At 42.4% G+C, this 23,251-nt stretch overlaps 1 protein-coding gene across 3 annotated transcripts in view; it reads left to right on the top strand.

Moving 5' to 3' along the window:
- TENM3 (teneurin transmembrane protein 3) overlaps nucleotides 1–23,251 on the top strand; it is a 582,976-nt gene that overhangs the window by 99,644 nt on the left and 460,081 nt on the right. For all 3 annotated transcript variants that reach the window (XM_030191520.1, XM_030191518.1, XM_030191519.1), the window contains exon 2: nucleotides 15,951–16,160. In XM_030191520.1, the coding sequence (XP_030047380.1) occupies nucleotides 15,959–16,160 (202 nt within the window). In that variant the 5' untranslated portion in view covers nucleotides 15,951–15,958. The remainder of the gene's footprint in view (nucleotides 1–15,950; nucleotides 16,161–23,251) is intronic.

The following is a 23,251-nucleotide window of genomic DNA, read 5'->3' as shown; positions in this document are numbered from 1 at the left end:
GGGAGAGATAAGAAGAAAACCAGGAATGAACAGAGCCCTGAAGTCCAAGTGAGGACAGCGTATCAAGGAGTAGGCTATGATCAACAGTGTCAAAAGCAGCAGATAGATTGAGAAGGATGAGGATAGAATAGAGACCTTTGGATCTGGCCAGGAACAGATCACTGGAGACTTTAGCACGCACTGTTTCAGTTGAATGAAGGGAGCGAAAGACAGATTGAAGTGGATCAAGAATAGCTTGAAATGAAAGAAAGTCAAGGCAAAATGTCTGGATTTTTTTTTTTTTTTGAAAATAGCATTTGTAACAAGGTTTTATATACTGTGCGTTTGTTTTTCCAGGCCATTTTCGAACAAATAAAAAAAAAAACATACAAATGAAAAGTGTAGAAAATCAAGCCATTGAGATGTAAGAGGGGCCAGCATTTTTAGCAGACTGACCCCAAGACATCCCAGGAGAGCAGTGAGGCATTCTAGAGGGCACTGCTGTGGGCTTCATATAAATGCTCCCAGTTACACATCTCACTATTTCTCCCTTTTCTTGTCTATACAGCCATCCAAACTCTCCACCCCAACTATATACACCTCTACAATAGCCCTTATGTTTGAAGGAGGCACCTATATGTGGGTATAGTGGATGTAATAGGTAGGGGGAGGCAGCATGGGCCTAGGTCTGCAGTGTCTGCAGTGCATTGCACTGACTATTAGACTACTCCAGGGACCTGCATGCTGCTCTAATTGACCTGGCTATAACATTTGAGTCTGTCAGAGAAGCTGGTGACTTTGTTTTTATTCACATTTTTGGGGGTGGGAGGGGGGTCAGTGTCCACCGAGGGAGTAAGGGGTGTCATCCCTGATTCCGTCCAGTGGTCATCTGGTCATTTATAAAAACAGGTCTAGACCAAAATGTTGAAGTTTTTGCCCTAGGTGTTTTCATTTTGTTCTGTTATGGTTGTAAAACATCCACGTGTTTGGTACGCCCTAATCCCACCTTTGAAATGCCCCCACCTCGCTCCTTTGTGATTTGGACGTATTGCAGATGAAATGCATAGATAAACATCTGCAAAATAGGTTCCGAAAATACCAATTTGAACATTTTCAGAAGAAATCCATCCAAATAGTGATTTATGACACATTTTGGATGTTTTTCACTGTTGAAAATGAGCCCCTTATGCACCTAAAGTTAGGAGTTCATTGATTGTTGAATATCCTTTCTTTTTAGATATTCAATTATGGTCTCTTTCAGAAAATATTCTGTTCCAGTATGCCATCCCATTGTTAGTGCCATCTCAGGGGAAAGACACTTCTTATCTTACTAGTTTGTTTATTGTTCTTTTAGGAACATTCTCTTTTTTGGCTGCAATTGTTGCTTTAATATGAGAATTCATGGCAAAATAAAAGTCCCATTATAAATTATCCTGCTTTGTGCAGGTTATCAACAGTTCTTTCTGCGGTGCTATTTGCATGTAGAGTTTTAATTAAGAGATAACTGTCACCACAGGTTAACTGTATAAGGCTAGGATGTCCAACTGAGAAATAAATGCCGATGCCAAAGCTTGCAGGTCCGATAGCATACAGGGGGTCTATAATATAGAATGGACTTATAATTAAAAGCAGGACGAGGTGCCATATTCAGGCTTGATATTTGAAGTGAATAGATTCGAAATCAAGCTGTTTTCCTTTTAACATGCATGTTTGTTTATTTCTGGTTTGTACTCATCAAGTAGAAGCTGACCTTGGCATTTATATGACTGTAATTGGTAGTCATCTTTTTTTCAAACACCTTTCCAGGTCTCAGCAAAAAAATGTTTTGTGACACCTGGGATTCTGCACCTTAATGAGCTCTTCAGCAGGAAATTTATTTTGGGTACAGAAGCATGCCACCTGAGGCCATGATGGGTAATTTCCACAGAGAAAGTAAAGGGGGAAAAGGTGATAAATATTTCATACAGAGTTTTTCCCTGTTAACCCCAAGAGATCAACACATGGCTTGCCGTGCCTGCAGAGTCAATTAAAGCAGGAAAAAGTTATCAAGCATAAACATGCTGTTGTGCATTTTAGACTTTTCCCTTACTGCTCCTCAAAGCTGTGGACTCCCAAAGTGCTTATTAAATCTCAAAGGATACCGCAATCTTTTTGCATGTATGGAGGAAATGAAGGATATGTTCTTTTCAAGTCTAAATGGTCTGATTTCAGTAGTGTCTACTTTAACTTTTCTGCCTTGATGATGAATTTCAAACTGGCTTTTTATTGCAGAAGAAATTACTTGTTTTCCATACTAGTTGAATGCTTTTGAAAAAGGTTTCAAGCAAGTTTAATTCAGGGAAGGATTCACTGTATCTCAAGGGCAGGCTAGCTGGAGGCGCTTCTGGTCATTTAGTCCTACTTTCTTTAAGTTGTCATTAGATCAGTTACATATTCTTTTTTTTATTTTATTTTTATCTAAGTATTAACAATATGTCAAGAAAACATTTTTGCATACCATTTTTGCAGTTACATATTCTTAGTAGCATACATCAACTATCCTCACCCAAAGGAGATGAGACTTGAGGATCAAAGATGAAATGAATGAACGTCTGTGAAATGGTTCCTCATGAAACATAGACACCAAGGGCTCAATTCAGTAAAGGGCACTAAAACTTAGGTGCTGAAAATTTTATCTGCAATATTGCTCGTAGTTACCATTGATAGAACACTAGCATAAGTCTGCAGTTTGGCACCAACTCTAGGCGCAATCACTTATGCCCATGTCAGTGGCTGGTGTAAATGTTCATGCCCAAATACTGGCAGTTACATGTGGAGTGGAGAAGTGGCCTAATGGTTAGTGCAGTGGGTTGCGGACCTGGGGAACTGGGTTTGATTCCTGCTGCTGCCTGATGGTCGGCAGTCGGTTGAGATCCTTGGGAACTAGGTTCAATTCCCTTTGCAGCTCCGTGTGACCCTGGCCAAGTCACTTAGCCCTCCATTTTCCCAGGTACAAAATATAACTTAGATTGTGAGCCCATTAGGAACAGTGCAAAGTACCTGTAATAAAGAAATTGTAAACCGCGTGGAGGGGCATAATCGAAAGGGGCGCCCAAGTTTTCCTGAGAACGTCCTCGCGAAGGGGCGGGGAAACCCATATTATCTAAACAAGATGGGCGTCCATCTTTTGTTTCGATAATACGGTCGGGGACACCCAAATCTCAACATTTTAGGTCATCCTTAGAGATGGTCGTCCCCGGTTTTCAGCAATAATGAAAACCAAGGACGCCCATCTCAGAAACGGCCAAATCCAAGCCATTTGGTTGAGGGAGGAGCCAGCATTCGTGGTGCACTGGTCCCCCTCAGAAGCCAGGACAGCAACCAGGCACCCTAGGGGGCACTGCAGTGGACTTCAGAAATTGCTCCCAGGTGCATAGCTTCCTTACCTTGGGTGCTGAGCCCCCCCAAACCCCCACCAAAACCCACTACCCACAACTGTACAACACTACCATAGCCCTAATGGATGAAGGGGGGCACCTACATGTGGGTACAGTGGGTTTCTGGTGGGTTTTGAAGGGTTCACATTTACCACCACAAGTGTAACAGGTAGGTGGCATGGGCCTGGGTCCGCCTGGCTGAAGTGCACTGCACCCACTAAAACTGCTCCAGGGACCTGCATACTGCTGTCATGGAACTGGGTATGACATTTGAGGCTGGCAAAGAATATTTAAAAAGGCTTTTTTAGGGTGGGAGGGGGTTAGTGACCACTGGGGGAGTAAGGGGAGGTCATCCCCGATTCCCTCCGGTGGTCATCTTTTCAGTTCGGGCACCTTTTTGAGGCTTGGTTGCAAGAAAAAATGGACCAAGTAAAGTCGGCCAAGTCCTTGTCAGGGACGCCCTTCTTTTTTCCATTATCGGCCGAGGACGCCCATGTATTAAGCACACCCCAGTCCCGCCTTCGCTATGCTTCCGACATGCCCCCCTTTGGTCATCCCTGCGACGGAAAGCAATTGAGGATGCCCAAAATCGGCTTTTGATTATGCCGATTTGGGTGACCCTGGGAGAAGGACGCCTATCTCCCGATTTGTGTCGAAAGATGGGCACCCCTCTCTTTCGAAAATAAGCCTGATAGTCACCTCCGGGATCACTTGCAGTATATCAAGTGTTGAAAATAAATAAATAACTTCCAGTATTCTATCACTTAGCGCCTAATTAGTTGGCATGCCCTTGACCTACCCATGCCATTCCCTTGTCTACGCCTCCTTTGGAGCTGTGCACCATAGAAATTAGATTTAACTACAAATGAGTCCCAACTGTTTGATGCAAATTATTGGTTCTTAATGCCAATTAGCACCAAAATTGGGTGATAAGATGTTTTTCATATGTAAGCGACAGGAGGAAGAGCCATAATAGTATTGTGAGTCTCAAAGCTGAGGGGGAGGAATATGTGGAAGCTGATGCCTAAAACTGAACTGCTAAACAAATATTTCCATTCTGTGTTCACGGATGAAAGGCTGGGGTAGGACTGCAGAAAACAAATGCAAATGGGGATGGATGTATGGTAGACCAAGACCTGTTCTCAGAGTACTGTGTTGATGAGGAGCTAGCTAAAATAAAAGTAGGCAAAGCATTGGGGCCTGATGAGATACATCTGAGGGTGCTCAAGGAACTCGGAGAAGTTCTCGCAGCTCCACTGACGCATCTCTTCAATGCTTCTTTAGAGTCCGGAGTGGTCCTGGAAGAATGGAGAAGGGTGGATGTGTTGGGAATTACAGACTGGTCAGTCTGACCTCGGTGGTGAGTAGACTAACGGAAACGTTTTTAAAGCAGAGGATTGTGAGGTTTCTTGAACTGAATGGAATGTAGAACCTGAGGCAGCATGCTTCACCAGAGGCAGGTCGTGTCAGACAAATCTGATTGATTTCTTTGACTGGGTGACCAAACATTTGGACGTGGGAGGGGTGCTAGATGTGGTGTATTTAGATTTCAGCAAAGCTTTTGACATGGTTCCACACAAGCGACTCATAAATAGACTGAGTACCCTTGGTATGGGACCTAGGCTAACTGACTGGGTTAAAAATTGGTTGAACGGAAGGAGACGGAGGGTGCTGGTAAATGGAGCTTGCTCTGAAGATAGGGATGTTATCAGTGGAGTACCGCAGGGATTTTAGGGCAGGCTCATTTTAACATCTTTGTGAGTGATATTGTGGAAGGGCTGTCTGTAAGGTTTGTCTCTTTGCAGATGATACCAAACTCCGCAACAGGTTGGACACCCCAGATGGTGTGGGTAACATGAGGAAGGACCTAGCGAAGCTTGAGGGATGGTCCAATATTTGGCAACTAAGATTTAATGCTAAAAAATACAGGGTCATGCTCTTAGGTCACAAGAATCTGAGGAAACGGTACAGTATAGGGGGTGAAGTGCTTCTGTGTACAAAGGAAGAGCGGGACTTGAGGGATATTGTGTCTGATGACATTTAAGTTTCTGAACAGGTAGAAAAAGCGACGGTCATAGCCAGAAGGATGCTTGTGTGGATAAGGAGAGGGATGACCAGTAGGAACAAAGAGGTGATAGTGCCCTTGTATAAGTCTCTGGTAAGGCCCCATTTAGAGTACTGTGTGCAATTCTGGAGACTGCACCTACGGAAGGATATAAGCAGGTGGATCAGTCCGGAGGACGGGTACGAAATTGGTAAGTGGTCTTGGACATAAAAATATATAGGGACAGGCTTATGACCCTCAACATGTATATGTTGGGACAGAGGAGATATGATAGAGACGTTTAAATATCTCAGGAGCATTAATGTACAAGAAGTGAGCCTTTTTTCATATGAAGGAAAACTCTGGAATGAAGGGGCATACGACGAAGCTAAGAGGAAATAGGCTTAAGAGGAATCTAAGAAAGTATTTGTTCCGGAAACGGTGGTGGAAGTGTGTAATGGCCTCCCGGTGGAGGTCGTGGAGACGAGGTCTGTGTCAGAATTTAAGAAAGCGTGGGACAGGCACGTGGGACCCCTTAGGAAAAGGAAGAGTTGGTGGTTATGGAGGATGGGCAGACTGGATGGGCCATTTGGCCTTTATATGCTTGTCATGTTTCTAGGTTTCTAAGATCGAATGTAGAAGCAAACAAAGAAGATCAGTGGTAGATACACACAAATCTTTATTGTAGAACTTCAAACCAATGCAATGCCTGACACAGACTATGTTTCGCCCATAGAAGGGCTGCATCAGGAGCTCTGTGATGTACAGAAAGTTCTTCACCACCAAAATATTAATACCCTTTTGAATAGGACCCCATAGCAGATTTTTAAAAACCATTACAATCGCTACACAGATGTCAAAACTTCTTCAGCCTCGTCTCTCAAAAACTCTACTATATCTATTCTGCAGCACAGAGGGAAGCAGAAACAGCGTTGAGGAACAAGATGACTATAAAAATAAAATCACCAGTCAACAAACTCTGGAGTTTGTTGCCAGAGAATGAAGCAAAAGCAGTTACCTTAGTGGGACTTAAAAAAAGGTTTGGATAGCTTCCTAAAGGAAAAGTCCATAGACCATTATTAAAATGGACTTGGGGAAAATCCACTGCTTATTTCTAGAATAAGCAGCCTAAAATGTATTGTACTTTTCTGGGATCTTGCCAGATACTAGTGACCTGGATTGACCACTGTTGGAAACAGGATGCTGGACTTGATGGACCTTCGGTCTGTCCCAGTATGGCAATACTTATGTACTTATGTAACAAAGGTAATCAAAATGATTTTATTTTCAGTTAGCAACTGAAACATAGTCAGTTTTGAGAATTTACATCTGTGGTCTATTTTTCATTATACAGGAGGAAATGTGAGGGGGGGGGGGGTGCTTTATTGTGCGATTTAAACATTTTTAATTGATGTACAGCCCTAGTTGTTACAGAGGACTGGATCTTCATTTACTACTATCCTTTATAGCAAATCTACGAAACAAAATAGGCCTTTTTTTTTTTTTACATTTGACACTAGTCATCCTTTGTCTTTGAAGTCAGGGCTACCATTGAGCCTTTTTTTTTTTTAAGGTTACAGCATATTTGCACAGACATTAATGAGTTTGAATTACAGAGCCGCCTGCTGGCTGATCACTTTATTCATTGGGGTTATCCATTTTATGGTATTAAACAGGCTTATAGATGGGCTTAATATGCTCTCTGGGAGTTATTACTGGAATCGGCCGGCCGTGATATTGATGATTATATGACATGGATTTTATGACACACTGATCTCTCCTTCATGATTACTCAGGTTATTAGAACACATTAACCAGTTGCACAGATTTATATTTTTTTTTCTGCATGATTTGGGTGGCTTATAAATGTGAATTAAACCTCAAAGGACTGATTTGTACATTTCCTTTTATAGTTTGAAATGAAGGTAGTGATATTACAAGTGATGATCCTGGTCACATTTCTTTTGGACAACCTGATTTATGTACCCAAGCATAGGCTGGGTTTGAGGTTCATTATTCAAAGATGGGGAAAGTTGTACAATTGATACAACATACTGATTACCATTAAGATCATATCATTTATGTCCTGTTGTGCCTGAGAAATTGTTAAACATGGGAAACACTAGCAGATCTGTTCATTCTTGTTTTAACATTGGAGTCAAGTTGTTAATAAAGTTATGGAAGCCCCTATCAGTCCCCACAGTATTGAAATGGGGTATTTGTTTTCCATATACTAGGGGACTATAATCACAGTGTAAGAATAAAATGAAGTGATGGAACATTCTCTAGCTATTTTGGAACAAAAATGGATCTTTACATTTCAGAGTGTAATTACTCATGGTCTCAATGAGATTGAGGGGGTGAATTATGTACCTGTGGAAAGGCAGTATATCAAGAATCTAAAAAACATAAATATGATTATATGGTTGTGTTTAACCTTAGGCGTGGATTCCTTTTGATTAGGACATTTCTATACAAGACCATATAAAACAGAGTCTATAGTGCAACAACAACAGGTTAGTTACTGAACTTGTTTTTCCTTGTTTCTTGTTCATGCTTGTTAAATTGTTTGTTAAACCCCTATCAGTTTTCCACAGGACCTGTGGCACAAAGGCTATGCTCAAAGCATTCTTAGATCACTTTCAGCTCATGATGACAAGGGCGGCTTTGACTTCTTGATCTCTTTGGACATGTCTGCAGGCTTTTGGACATATCTGCAAGCTTTAATCCAGTGGATCATTTAGTTCTAGTCAACAGATTAGAAAATCTATTTATTGAGACCAAAGTGCTTTCAGAGGCGGGACTGGTGGTTGGGAGGCAGGGATAGTGCTGGGCAGACTTATACGGTCTGTGCCAGAGCCGGTGGTGGGAGGCAGGAATAGTGCTGGGCAGACTTACACAGTCTGTGCCAGAGCCGGTGGTGGGAGGCAGGGATAGTGCTGGGCAGATTTATACGGTCTGTGCCAGAGCCGGTGGTGGGAGGCAGGGATAGTGCTGGGCAGATTTATACGGTCTGTGCCAGAGCCGGTGGTGGGAGGCAGGGATAGTGCTGGGCAGATTTATACGGTCTGTGCCCTGAAGAGCACAGGTACAAATCAAAGTAGGGTATACACAAAAAGTAGCACACATGAGTTGTCTTGTTGGGCAGACTGGATGGCCGTGCAGGTCTTTTTCTGCCATCATCTACTATGTTATTATTCTTCACTAACAAGTCACAGAAGATCTGTTGAAATTTGCTTTAGTCCATGGATAATGTATGATGGTGTCCTCTCAGGATCACACACTTTATGCAATCTTATTTGATCTTTTTATGATTTACCTACTGAATTAGGATCTGCTATTATATTGAATTTTAGAAAAAATGAAATCTTTTTTTTTTTTCAGAAATTTGTGATATTGAAATGTTAATCTAGGTTTGTTGTATGTCAAGTTGAACTTTTAAAGGTAGTTGCAGAATATTAAATTGTATTTTGCTGCTGGGAAGCCAGTATTAGAGGTTTTGACCTTATTCACTGTGCTTTAATGGATTGTTTTCAGATTTGTTTACCGTATTGAGGGTATCCTAGGAGATATCTGTGAATGATTTAGTGTTTTTCAGCAGTAGATAGATATAGGCCAAAACATTTCAGCTAAAATCTAGTGAAGCAGAATTACAATGAGTGAGCAATGATGTTTTGCCCATCTTAAGTTAAGAGGCTTAGGATTGTTCTGGACTCCACATTTACTGTGGAGTCACGGATTGCAGCAACTGCCATGAAAGCTTACCTAAATTCACAGCTAATGAAACACTGTTTCTGTGTACTCCTTATCTTAGAACACTAATGTGAATGTATGTATGTATCTTAGATCACTCTTACGTAGCTTACTTAGATCTATCTGAAAAGGTAGTGTTCTGCCTTCAGATGGTATGGAGCACTCCATTTGAAGAAATCAAAGATTTGATAGCACGCTCTGCTTGCCTGTTCTCCTATAAAGGCTTCTGTTGAGGTGGTGAATTGGCTTAAAAAAAAACACATGAGGCTTTTACAGACATTAATTACTAGAGTCTTGCTGTCTGCAGGATGAAATAATCGTACATTCTAGGTTGACCATTCTAGTCTTGTCTGGCCATGCTCTGTCTTAAAGGTTTCAATCTAGGTAGGACAAAAAAAATTATTTATTGGAATGGCCCTATTTTGTGGAATTAAGTGCCAATTGAAGTCTGAGCTGAGCTCATTTATTTGATTTTTCAAAAAGCTTGAGAAACCTGGCTCTCTCTGCCTGTTCTGATCTTGCTTTCATGACAATGACTGTCTATACATTAGCACCTTTTTAGATTACAGAACTGACTAGGTACCTCAGATATAATCTACTTTTTAGAGGCATGACTGTTGGTGTTAGATGAAAATACATCTTATTAGAGCGCTGGATATTGCAAGGTCTGTAGTGTAAATTTTGCTGTGGTTTTTGTGGTGATCATTATACTGGCTTTTGCTTGAGAAATTGGTTGGTCATAGGGAATGAAGGGTTATTTTACTCCAACTTGCATGGGATCTGTGGAAAATAATTATGTATAGGCTGTGGGCTGGGATGGGCCAATCTGCTCATCTAGATTTGTAAAATTGCAAAATATGATGTTCTATTGTCCATTTAAGACGAGAGTTTAGAATTTATTGTAAGTATTATGATTTGATTCAATAATCATGTAAAAAAATATTGTTTTAGCACTTGTAATCTTCATTGAACAAGTTCACTATTAGGAATATTCCAGAATAAGTGTTATGTTATAACAGGGTTTGTACTTCAAACTGAGGGCCGTTTACTAAGCCATGCTAGAGGCACACTAGCGTTTTTAGTGTGTGCTAAGCATTAGTGCACACTAACCGTGTAGATGCCCAACTATGGGCATCTACATAGTGCGCGCTAATTTTTAGCACACACTAAAAACGCTAGCGCACCTTAGTAAACAGGGCCCTGAGTATCTTGCAGGATCTTATGGCTTATAAATTAGAATAATTAAGTAGTTTAAAATGTAATTCTTGCCACTCCTGCAAAGGATATCCATTTTTTTGTATCAAGATAGCAGCAGAACTGTCTATGTTATATGTCTGTGGTGAAGTTTCTTGACACTACTACTATTTTCCACAAAATGAATGTTTCCAGTAAAAGTAGGGCACACTTTATTCTCTAGTCATTGGGTAAAGTCATTTGACTAGGCAATAAAGCTCCTTATCATTTTTACCATATGATTATATTTTAAAGGCTCATTTTATATCCATACTAGCCGTTAAGCCCGTTAAAACGGGCAAGTATTGGTATGCTGTATTTTGATGTATAACTCCCTCCCTCCCTCCCCTCGGCTCCCCGCCCTTCCTCCTTCCCTCCCTCCCAGCTCCAAGGCCCGATTCCCTCCCAGCTCCAAGGGCCCCCCCTCCGTCCCTCCCAGCCAGCTGCAAGGCCCCCCTCTGTACATCCCTCCCAGCTCCAAGGCCCCCCTACTTCTGACCTCCCATGTCCAGCATCCTCCCTCCTTCCCTGCCAGCTTCAAGGCCCCCAGTCTCTCCCTCCCTCCCTAGCTCCAATGCCCCATTCCCTCCCCTCCCAGCTCCAAGGCCCTCCGTCCCTCCCCTCCCTCCCTCGCAGCTCCAAGGCCCCCCTCCTCCTTCTGAGCATTTATCCTGCCTTCCCCTCCCCCCCCCTGAGGTCGCTGCTGTCGCCGCTACCGCTCCCCCCCCCCCCGAGGTCGCCACTGGCCCCTCCCTCCCAGCTCCAAGGCCCGATTCCCTCCCAGCTCCAAGGGCCCCCCTCCATCCCTCCCAGCCAGCTGCAAGGCCCCCCTCTGTACATCCCTCCCAGCTCCAAGCCCCCCTACTTCTGACCTCCCATGTCCAGCATCCTCCCTCCTTCCCTGCCAGCTTCAAGGCCCCCAGTCTCTCCCTCCCTCCTAGCTCCAAGGCCCCATTCCCTCCCCTCCCAGCTCCAAGGCCCCCCGTCCAAGCCAGCTCCAAGGCCCCCCTCCGTCCCTCCCCTCCCTCGCAGCTCCAAGGCCCCCCTCCTCCTTCTGAGCATTTCTCCTGCCTTCCCCTCCCCCCCCCGAGGTCGCTGTTGTCGCCGCCACCGGCCCCCTCCACCCAGCTCCAAGGCCCGATTCCCTCCCAGCTCCAAGGGCACCCCCCTCCGTCCCTCCCAGCCAGCTGCAAGGCCCCCCTCTGTACATCCCTCCCAGCTCCAAGCCCCCCCTACTTCTGACCTCCCATGTCCAGCATCCTCCCTCCTTCCCTGCCAGCTTCAAGGCCCCCAGTCTCTCCCTCCCTCCTAGCTCCAAGGCCCCATTCCCTCCCCTCCCAGCTCCAAGGCCCCCCGTCCAAGCCAGCTCCAAGGCTCCCCTCCGTCCCTCCCCTCCCTCGCAGCTCCAAGGCCCCCCTCCTCCTTCTGAGCATTTCTCCTGCCTTCCCCCCCCCCCCCCGAGGTCGCTGTTGTCGCCGCCACCGGCCCCCTCCACCCAGCTCCAAGGCCCGATTCCCTCCCAGCTCCAAGGGCACCCCCCTCCGTCCCTCCCAGCCAGCTGCAAGGCCCCCCTCCTCCTTCTGAGCATTTCTCCTGCCTTCCCCTCCCCCCCGAGGTCGCTGCTATCGCCCCTCCCCCCGAGGTCGCCGCTACCGTCCCCCCCCCCCCCCGAGATCGCCACCGGCCCCCTCCACCCGGGCCCTCTGTTCTACATTTAACTTGCAGCACCGAAACCGCAGGCAGATCAGCTCCGTCGGCCTTCCTTCTCTGCCTGTGTCCCGCCCTCGTGTGACGTAACGTCAGCGAGGGCGGGGCACACAGGCTGGGAAGGAAGGCCGACGGGAGCTGATCTGCCTGCGGTTTCGGCGCTGTAAGTTAAATGTAGAAGAGAGGGCCTGGCCTGGTGGAGGGGGTTGGCTGCGACCTTGGGGGGGGGCGGCAGCGGCGACCTGCAGGGGGGGAGCGGCAGCGGCGACCTCCGGGGGGGGGGGGGAGCGGGTACCATTAGCGGCAGCGTTGACGTCTGTGTGGCAGTGACTGCGCAGAGTTTCCCTCTCTGTTCCGTCATCACGTCTTGACGTGGGGGCGGGACAGAGAGAGAAGTCTCTACTGCGCATTTGCAGGTGAGTCGGTCACTTGCCATTTATAGGTTTGATATTTCAGTAAAAAAAATAAATCTTGCAATGATTAACTCCCTTGCTGTGACAAACCATCACTGAATAATGTAGGTCATTTTTATAGAAACATTGCTTCAAACCAACTTTTCATGCTCTGAAGGACATCAATCACAATTGTATCTTAAAATTCTGAGGAATGTTCATTTCTGGGGTCAAATGACAAATGCTTTATAGACATCATATAAACTAAAGCTCAGAAGGAATTCAGTGATGGTCAGTCTGAGTAGAAAATATTGCCAGGTAAACTATTACCTTCTAGCAAATGAAGACATTAACACTATGTCAAATACATGCTACAATTAAATATGATATATATCTGATAAACAAAAAAATATCAACCTATCTAAAGAGCAAAAGTAGTGGTGATGTTTAAAATAGAATAGCCAAGCAAAGGAAACAGTGGATACAAAAAAATCCTCTCTCAAGTGGTGTCTTCTTAAACAAGTTCTTTATTGGAAAACAGTTAAAACTTGTTTAAGAAGACACTACTTGAGAGAGGATTTTTTTGTATCCACTGTTTCCTTTGCTTCGTTGTTCTTCTGTGGAGAGAACACCTTCTGTGTGGGTTGGCGCGTAAAATAGAATAGCCTGCAGGTAATTTTAAAATATAAAATAGAACATGTATTCAGTATCTAATCACAAAAAACTACATTTATTTGAGTGGAAGGGAATGATACTCTCTGTATTTTATTAAAATGTATGAAACGACATGAAAAGAATAAAGGTTGGTGTTTTTATTTAATTTGTTTGGAATTGTAAACCTCAGTCTTGGGTCAGGAAGAGGGTATATAGTGTGTATAAATAAATATCGTGTATTGAACTGTAAAGTTAATCTGCAAATGGGGCCTTTTGAGGGGAAAAAAATTACAGAATCCCCTGTAACTTGCAATAACACTGCATTTTGAATACTTTTTTATGTTGGCCCCATAGTGATCCTTTGTTCATAGTGATCAAATTTTTTTTTAATTTAAATTCAAATTAATGTTCTGCTATTATGCAATAGTTTACAAACAGGCTTATTTTCGAAAGAGAAGGGCGCCCATTTTCCGACACAAATCAGGAGATGGGCGTCCTTCTCTCAGGGTCGCCCAAATAGGCATAATCGAAAGCCAATTTTGGGCTTCCTCAACTGCTTCCCGTCGCAGGGATGACCAAAGTTCATGGGGGCGTGTCAGCACCGTAGCAAAGGCGGGACTGGGGCATGATTAGGAGATGGGCGTCCTCGGTCGATAATGGAAAAAAGAAGGGCATCCCTGACAAGGACTTGGCCGACTTTACTTGGTCCATTTTTTCTTGCGACCAAGCCATGAAAAGGTGCCCGAACTGACTAGATGACCACCGGAGGGAATCAGGGATGACCTCTTCTTACTCCCCCAGTGGTCACCAACCCCCTCCCACCCTAAAAAAAACTTTTTAAATATTTTTGCCAGCCTCTTTGCCAGCCTGAAATGTCATACCCAGCTCCATGACAGCAATATGTAGGTCCCTGGAGCAGTTTTAGTGGGTGCAGTGCACTTCAGCCAGGTGGTTGTTTTCGAGATGGGCGTCTTCGGTTTCCATTATGGCCGAATACCGGGGACGACCATCTCTAAGGTCAACCATCTCTAACGTCACCTAAATGTTGAGATTTGGGTGTCCCCGACCATATTATCGAAATGAGAGATGGACGCCCATCTTGTTTCGATAATACGCCCCTTCGCGGGGCCATTGTGCGAGGACGCCCTCATGAAAACTTGGGCGCCCCGTTCGATTATGCCCTTCAAAGTAATCCAATTTTGAATTTCATAAAAACCAAATTACACAAATTACTGTGCATGCCATTTTATACATTAAAAAAAATAACTAAACTTTACTGAGGCATGCTTATTTTGGCTGTCTCATGAATAAATCTTTGCTACCTAGCTTACTTACATGGGGGGGAGGTGCAAAATTACATATGAATGCAGCCATGAACTCCAGGAAATTCCATGGTTAGTATATTGGTCTTTTTTTGTTATGATATGGATGCTCTTCAGTTTTCAGTTTACATTCTCTAGTCACTGGCAAGGTAATATTTCACTTGCTTTTTTAGTTCCATTTATTAAGCTAACAAGTACTTCAGGTGTTTTAAAAAATAGCTATGGAAGCCAATTGCAACTAAAATTCTGTAAAACACAGACGCAGTGGCCTAGGCCTCTATGTCCTACCTTTACTTCCCCCTACCCCCCTCTCTGCCCCACATGTGCGTAAATGATTTAGAGACAGAGGCAAGTGATGTTTGGATATGGATATGACCTCAATTTAATTCATCTTCAACAACTTTTAATCTTTCTAGGCCAGGAGCTCAGACAGAACCCAGTATCGACCACACCTTTACTAGGATTATGTCCTCCTGACCCACTGTGGAGCAAAGAGCAGGCCCAACCTGCCAAAATGTTTGAACTAGATCATTTCATTCCTATGGATGCCAGATCCTGCTTTGTGAGTGGTAGTTGGGCTGACTTGTCCCTGCTCAAGCTTGTCCTTGGGCACAAAGGCCCCATCCTGCCATGACTAGGAATGGTGGTCTGACCCTCCATCATCTATACTGATTTATGGTGCATTGTTCATCTCAGTGGAGCATGGGGGTGCCCTTGCCATACCAATCATTTGTGTGACTGGGATGGCACACTCCTTCATAAGTTAACTGAAAGTCTTTAATAGGAAATAACATAATACTGTGTAAATCTGGATGAGCCCTTGGTTTTCCCAAAATGTTCAAAGCAATGACAAAGGAAGAACCTCACCTACACCCCTCTTTGGTAACTCATAATCTCTCGCAGGGTTAATGCCTCAACACCCTGGGTGAAATGGGCAGGGAACACCAGCAATAGGAAAAAACAAAAAGAAAATCTTGCTTAGAACTATATGACTATTTTTAGAGCCCATCACCGGCCCTTCCCTCACTTCCTCCTCCTAGTACTTATTGACTTTTCTTGCCAGGTATCCTAAACTGTGCTCTCCCACCTCATCTCCTCCTCTCTCCTTCCTTTCCCCAGCTTGGCCAGGGAGACCCACCATGCACTCTTTTTTTTTTTTTTTTTTTTTTTTTTTGGTGTTTTCCTTATTCTGTGAAACCAGTAGTGTTTTCTGCATGCATATATCTGCAGTTTAGGGCACTACTTAAAATTATAGTCTGATGTATGTAAGTGATTGGGGAATTTAAAGTATAAACACTGAAAAATAATATGAATTAATTTTATAAACTTTGTTTTTCTATATATCACTAGTTTTCTTTTCAGTATGTCCTTCCGGTTATGCAGAGGTTAGCATCGATCACTCATTCATAACCCTGACCTATATTTTTACTTTTGTTTTATTTTTTCTTAGGTTCTCCCATGCCATCTGCTTCATCTAGTCCATCAGTTATTGAACATTCACATTCCCCTTCTCCATCACCCAATCTCCATGACAACCAGAGGTGGCTGTTAAGTACTAGTGCCATCCAGCCAGTACAGGACTCTGACACTGATGAAGATTACACTGCCAGCTCTTACCTAGTACACACCGGTACTGTTTCAGTTTGTGAGCCTTGTCATGGTAAGAAGGTCACTGTAACCACATTTTAAAGATTTCTTTTTTTTTTTTTTGTCTTCCATTCTGTGACAATAATCTATCTGTCGAGCAGGGACTGTCTTTTCATGTTCAAGTGTACAGCGCTGCGTACATCTAGTAGCACTATAGAAATAAGTAGTAGTAGTAGTATAATTCAATAATTTCTTTACACAGAATGCTATTGCAAATAAGACCAAGAATACTAGAATGCTTCTGTATCGCTCCATGGTGCAACCTCACCTTGAATACTGTGTTCTGTTCTGAATTAGAAAGGCTCAAAGAGTAAGCAACCAGAATGATAAAGGGGATGGAACTTCTCTCATATGAGGATAGACCAAAGGTGTTAGGGCTCTTTAGCTTGGAAAAGAGATGTTGAAGGGGCGATATGATTGAGGTCTACAAAATCCTGAGTGGTGTAGATGAATAGAGGTGAATCAATTTTTACTCTTTCAAAAAGTACAAAGGTTAGGGGGGACTGAATGAAGTTACATGGAATACTTTCAAAACAAAAAGGAGGAAATATTTGTTTTCACTCAACAAATAGTTAAGCTCTGGAATTTGTTGCTGGAGGATGTGGTAACAATGGTTAGCTTATCTGGGTTTTAAAAAGTTTTGGATAATTTCCTGAATCAAATGTCTATAGTCTACTATTGAGATAGACATGGGGAAGCCATTGCTTGTCCTGGAATGCTGGTACTGTTTGAGTTTCTGCCAGGTACTTGTGATCTGGGTTGCCCATTTTTGGAAGCAGGATACTGGGCTAGATGGACCATTGGTCTGACCCAGCATGGCTATAGAAAGTCTATACCCTTTCTTTCCATCATGTTCATCTTTTGTTGCTTTCTAGCCTGAAAATAAAATGCATTAAAATAGTGTTTCTTCCATATATCCACATATCATACTCCACAACGGCAAAGTGAAAATATATTCCAAAAATGCATAGAAAATGAAGTTGAATAGCTTGATTGGATAAGCGTTTTGTACTTCTGTATCAATACATAGAGACTCGTTTTCAAAAGAGAAAAACATCCAAAAAGCATCATAAAGCACCAGATTCTTATATGATGGATCTCATTAAGTTATCACCATGAAATGCCACCTCATCATCTAGAGAATATCTCATATTACATTTCCCAAGTTTGAAAAACTTAACCTACAAAACTATCCATAATGCTAGTTTTTCTTACCAAAGTATCAAATTCTACAACTCATTACCCAAGTATATCAGACACTCAGTCGATTATATGTTGTTTAGAAGCTTACTTAAAGCCCACTTTTCTAGATCTGTGTTCAGCTAATATGAAAAGAATAATTTTTAATAGTTATATTCTTGTATTAATTGTTTTGTAATGCTTGTTCTTAATTTGTTATGTAAGCCGCATTGAACCTGAGCTTTCTGGGAAAATGCGGGGTAGAAATGTCATAAATGTCCAAATTAGTGTTTTCAAAACCATTTTGCAGACGTTTATGCAATTCATCTGCAGTGCATCCAAATCACAAGGGGCATGTTGAGGGCGTTTCGAAGGCAGGATTAGGGCGTGGCTAACACTAACTAAGATGTTTTGGTCTAGACCTATTTTCAGAATGAATAATGCACAAAAAGGTGCTCTAAATGACCAGATGACCACTGGAAGGAATCAGGGGTGACCACCCATTAGCCCCTCCCACCCCCCCCAAAAATGTGAATAAAAATAATACCAGCCTCTATGACAGCCTCAGATGTTAGGTCTAGTGGAACAGCATGCAGGTCCCTGGAGTAGTGTAGTGGTTGATGCAGTGCACTATGGATTGGGGGACTCAGGTCCCTATGTCCCTCTACCTGTCACAATGGTGGTGGAAACTGTGACCCCTCCCAAACTCACCAAAACACTACTGTACCTACATATAGGTTCCCCCTTCACCCATAAGGGCTACTTTAGTGGTATACAGTGGGGGGCAGTGTGTTTTGGAGGGCTCAGGGGATAAGATAAGGGAGCAAATGTGAGATGTGTACCTAGAAGCATTTTTATGAAGTGCACAGAAGTGCCCTCTAGGGTGCCCCATTGCTCTCCTGGAATGTTTGGGGCACCAGTCTACTAAAAATGCTGTCTCCTCCTACATCTCAATGGAATGAATCTCTACGTTTTGCACTTTTTTTAACGCACGTTAACCATGTATGCGCCTGTAATATCCCTATAGGCAACTACACGGTTAGCGCATATGCTAATTGTAGGCACATTAAAAACACTAATGCTGCTTAGTAAACAGGGCCCAAAATGTCCAAAGGCCAAAACCTTGTTTGAAACAATATTTTAAAATAAATAAATAAAATAAGAAAAATAAGATGTTTTTCTTTCTCGAAAATGACATTTCTTTTTTGGATTAAACATCCAAAATTGGACTTAAACATCATATCAAAAATGCCCCTCCAAATACGTGAAGCTCTGATGTAACTGGTTGCCTTCAAATGCACATGCCAAGTAAATTGGTTCCACTAGATCTAGCAGTTCTTGTTGATTTTTGTTCTGAGTAGGGCATTTCGAAATATAAACCCATCAATGAGCATTAAAGAACTGACAAAAAAAACCTGGGCCAATGGTGTGAAAAGGCACAGATAGGGAGCCAGTATGAAAGTATTGCAAACTCCTTGAATGTCCCTTGCAAGGTGGTCAAGAAGATTATTAGGAAGTTACACTACCAATAACCTCCTAGAGAAGAAAATAACAGTTACCATACTGGGTCATATCAAAGGCACATCTAGGCCATTTTCCTGTCTCTAACAGTGGCCAGTCCAGGTAACAAGTATCTGACAGAATTCCAGAAGGTAGCAAATTCCATGCTAATTACCCCCAGGATTAAGCAGCAGCTTTCCCCAGGTCTGCCTTAATAATAGCTACACTAACTGCTTTTATGATATCCTCTGACAACAGATTCCAGAGCTTAACTATGCTTTGAGTGAAAAAAAAATAGATATAGATATCTATTTATATGTTCTCTTGTTTAAAATATTACTACATAACTTGATGATGTACTACTCTGTAACTGAACCTTTTTTGCACCATTACTTTGTATCTATATTCACTTGCTGATTGCACTTATGTCTTTCTGTGGCTACTCTTCCATTCCTATGCCAATGGAAATCGATTTCTTTTTCTTTCTTGCTTCTACCAATCTTATTTCTCAGATTTCTACATACTTCACCATATCAGCCTGGAAGCATGCCAATTTCTTAATGTTAATTCCCACTAAGAAGTAGATTCTTTAAGAAGTAGATTCTTTATTTCCTTCTTTCCACAATCAGTTGCCACCTTCCCTTTGGAGACCTCTGGACTCCATCCTAGTTTTAATTTTGCAGAAGTCTGGGTGTCATTTTGACAATTTTCTCTCACTCTCTATTTGTACATAACTATTTCTTTGTGCACATCCCTCTACTTTGAACTTTAGACAACACTTTCCGCTTTAGTGTTTATTGTATCTTCTCCATACCGCTCTTGCACAGAACAGACCACCATAACATAAGACACAGAAGCTGGTAAAGAAGATAGGCTTCAGTTCTACATGTTGACTCTTGTAGAACTCAAGCCTATCTTCTTTATCAGCTTCTGTGTCTTACGTTACTACTTTTTTGCACACACCTTTAGCTTTCCATTAAATACTATATAAAATTTGTTGTTAATCTTTAAGTACATATTTGACTTTGCTCCTATTGTGGCTCACAGCACTTGCCCAAGGTTATGTCTTTTATATCTGTTCCCTGTACTAAAAAAGCTACCTCAGGGGTCATTTTGTTATGTGGAGTGGAGGAGTAGCCTAGTGGTTAGTGCAGTGGACTTTGATCCTGGGGAACTGAGTTTGATTCCTACTGCAGCTCCTTGTCACTCTGGGCAAGTCACTTAACTCTCCATTGCCCCTGGTGCAAAATATGTATCTGAATATATGTAAACCGCTTTGAATGTAGTTGCAAAAACCTCAGGCGGTATATCAAGTCCCATTTCCCTTTCCCCTTTCCCTTTTACAAAGGTGTGCTGCAAAATGGACCTGTGCGCGTCCAATACACATGTCTACAACAGTGCAGGCCATTTTTCGGTGCACCTTAGTAAAAGGACCTCTGAGGTAGCTTTTTTGTTACAGGGAACAGAAATAAGACATAACCTTGGGCAAAAGCTGTGAGCTACTACAGCTTTTTAAAAGTTCATGATAAAGTTGACTAAAAGGTCTCGTATGGATAAAACTTAAACAGTAGAGAATCAGTGGATTGAAATAGGAAGGATGTATATTGTGTTATAGTTTTGATATAAGTGGTTGCGTTTGCTTTTTTTTTAATGTGAACATGTTTTATGATATATTTTTGACTTGTTTTTAGATTTGTATTTTTTTAGCTTTATATGTGTGATTTTTGTATACCGCTTAGATATTGGCAACATATATGTAAATAAAAAGCTAAACCTGATCCAAGCTAGAAGTAGTCTGATAAAGACTGAGTGGGCTAAAAGTGAAAAATCTGAAAGGGATCAAAACAATGCTCAAACAATAAGAGTTATTTAAAAATGAAAAATATTATGGGACCCTTTTACCAAAGGGCAGAAGGGGCACCGTGGGCTTGGCACATGGCAAATCGGGTCTACTGCCTTTGTCACACATCAATTCCAGAGCTAGAATATACATTTTTATTTTCTAGTACCAGGGGTGTGCCTGGCGGTAATTGGACAGTGCCATGTGCTGCCCAGTTACCACGGGGTAGGGGCTCCAGTTGTAAATGGCTACGCAGCAATATTTTGTTTACCGCATTGCCATTTACCGGTCCTCCTGAAAAGTGGATCTTTTATCAATGTCGGTAAAAGGTAGCCATGACACATGGCAAACCCGTGCATCTACACCACCTTGGGTCACCTTCTGGTAAAAGGGCCTCTTTAAACGTTACAAAATAGCAATTTCAACAGAAATGATTATGAAACAAGCTTTACATATTACCATGAATTGTCAAATATAATGTGGATGTACTAAAAGTGAAAGGGAACAGTCATTTTTGTTAGTTTAACTCTCAATATTAAGTAGAAAGTGCAATAACAAAATGGACTTCCTGTTTTGAAATCAATATCAAGTTGTTTATAAAAAAAATAAAATTTGCAATGTAGAATGGGAAAAATAGACAATATATAAAAAAACTCACTGCTTTTAATTTTCTATTTGCTTAAACTCAGGCTGCTGATACATCAATATCTTCTGTTGATCTCTGTCAATATTTGTATAACTGTTTTCCTGATGTATTTTGAATAGTCACTATGCTGATTTTGTGCTTTTAGGTTAATTATAGAAGCTTGTGTTCCAGGCAGGTGAGAAATATATATGTTTTGTATTTGGTCATGAGTAATTTTGTTTTAGGTATTTAAATAAAGAAAATAGCATTTATTAATTTTTTTTATACATTAGTATTGAAAATGATACAGTGAGAAAGATGGCTCATAAGAGACACTAATAAATGGTGAGATTAGTGTAGTCCAGTGAAGGTCTTCATGCTTAATTTTTTTTAATTCTTCAGGAGAAATGTGAGCATATCTTTAGTGCACATAAGGCAGTAGGCAGGTGTTGAGGGAGTGACTGGGATATAGGCAGCCAACTGGAAATTGCTATGCAATACCTTGGTCTGGTGTGTAGGGATGCAAACAAAATGCAGAGCTGGAGAAATCCTTGGTTTTCAGTTCAGGAAATTCCCAGGATTCCACAAACTGGGCAGGCGGCACTTTGGAACTCTCCGTTCATCCCCACCATGCAACACATATCAGTGCTTGACAAGTTATCCAAGAAGAAGAATGGAACTTTTATTATGGCCGCAGCGTTCTACAAATTACATATGTAAATACGTTCACAGTATCAAACGATTAGATTCATGCATACAGTTTACTATAACTAGCAATTAAATACATGACTCAATCTTATGCATTTTAGGCAGGGGTCTAGCTTTTTGAATCACACAGTGACCACACTTTGCAAACACCATTTCCACTGCCTCAAGTAGCCGTCCCTTTTTCCTCTGCCCTCTGGACTTCCCCTCTTGCTGTCTGCCTCCACCCCTTTCTAATCCTTTCTACCTCCCCTCTCTATCCTTACTAACTTGTTTGTTCTGCCTACTAGCCTTTCCCCAATCCACCCAGCCCCCCTCCCACCCATAACTTCCTTTTTCCATGCCTGGCCGCTGTCCATTTGTGCAACTGACTGTCTATATCTGGGTCATTACCCTATATGATAAAGGAGTGGTGTGATCTTATATCACTAAACTGGGTAGGTGGAGGACTAGCCTAGTGGTTAGTGCAGTGGACTTTGATCCTGGGGAAATGAGTTCAATTCCCACTGCAGCTCCTTGTGACTCTGGGCAAGTCACTTAACCCTCCATTGGCCTTGTTCAAAATAAGTACATGAATTTTTTTTTTTTTTGTTACATTTGTACCCCGCGCTTTCCCACTCATGGCAGGCTCAATGCGGCTTACATTGGGCAATGGAGGGTTAAGTGACTTGCCCAGAGTCACAAGGAGCTGCCTGTGCCTGAAGTGGGAATCAAACTCAGTTCCCCAGGACCAAAGTCCACCACCCTAACCACTAGGCCACTCCTCCACTCCTTACGTAAACCGCTTTGAATGTAGTTGCAAAACCATCAGAAAGGCAGTCCTTCCCGTTCCCTTCCTGTTTTCCTAATTATTTCTATCCGCACTGCAAGTATATGTACCAGCTGCAGCACATGGCCACTAGAAAGCCATCTTTCTTGTCTAAAACAGTTTTTTTTTTTTTTTTTTAATTTCCTCACCTTGTACTCTACCAGCAAATGAGCTTACAAGAGTCCTTTGCTTAATTCACACTCAGCACCCTTCCCAAGTCTAACTGCAAAGCTTTAGAATAATTAAACTGTCATTTAATACAGCTGCCTCCTAGGTACATCTATAAGACCAGAATCACTCAATACCAGAGACAGGAAGAGTCGGGTGGATGAGGGACAGGGACATGCATATTTCCCTGTCCCTCATCCACCCAGCTCTTCCTGCTCTGTCACCTATCTGCCCCCATCCTGTTCGACTGTCACTGGAATGTTTTGATATTTAACTTGT

The sequence above is a fragment of the Microcaecilia unicolor genome, chromosome 2 (genome assembly GCF_901765095.1).
Source record: "Microcaecilia unicolor chromosome 2, aMicUni1.1, whole genome shotgun sequence".
Classification (NCBI taxonomy): domain Eukaryota; kingdom Metazoa; phylum Chordata; class Amphibia; order Gymnophiona; family Siphonopidae; genus Microcaecilia; species Microcaecilia unicolor.
The sequence above is the reverse complement of the archived record's forward strand: the minus strand, read 5'-3'. Positions and strand labels throughout refer to the sequence as shown.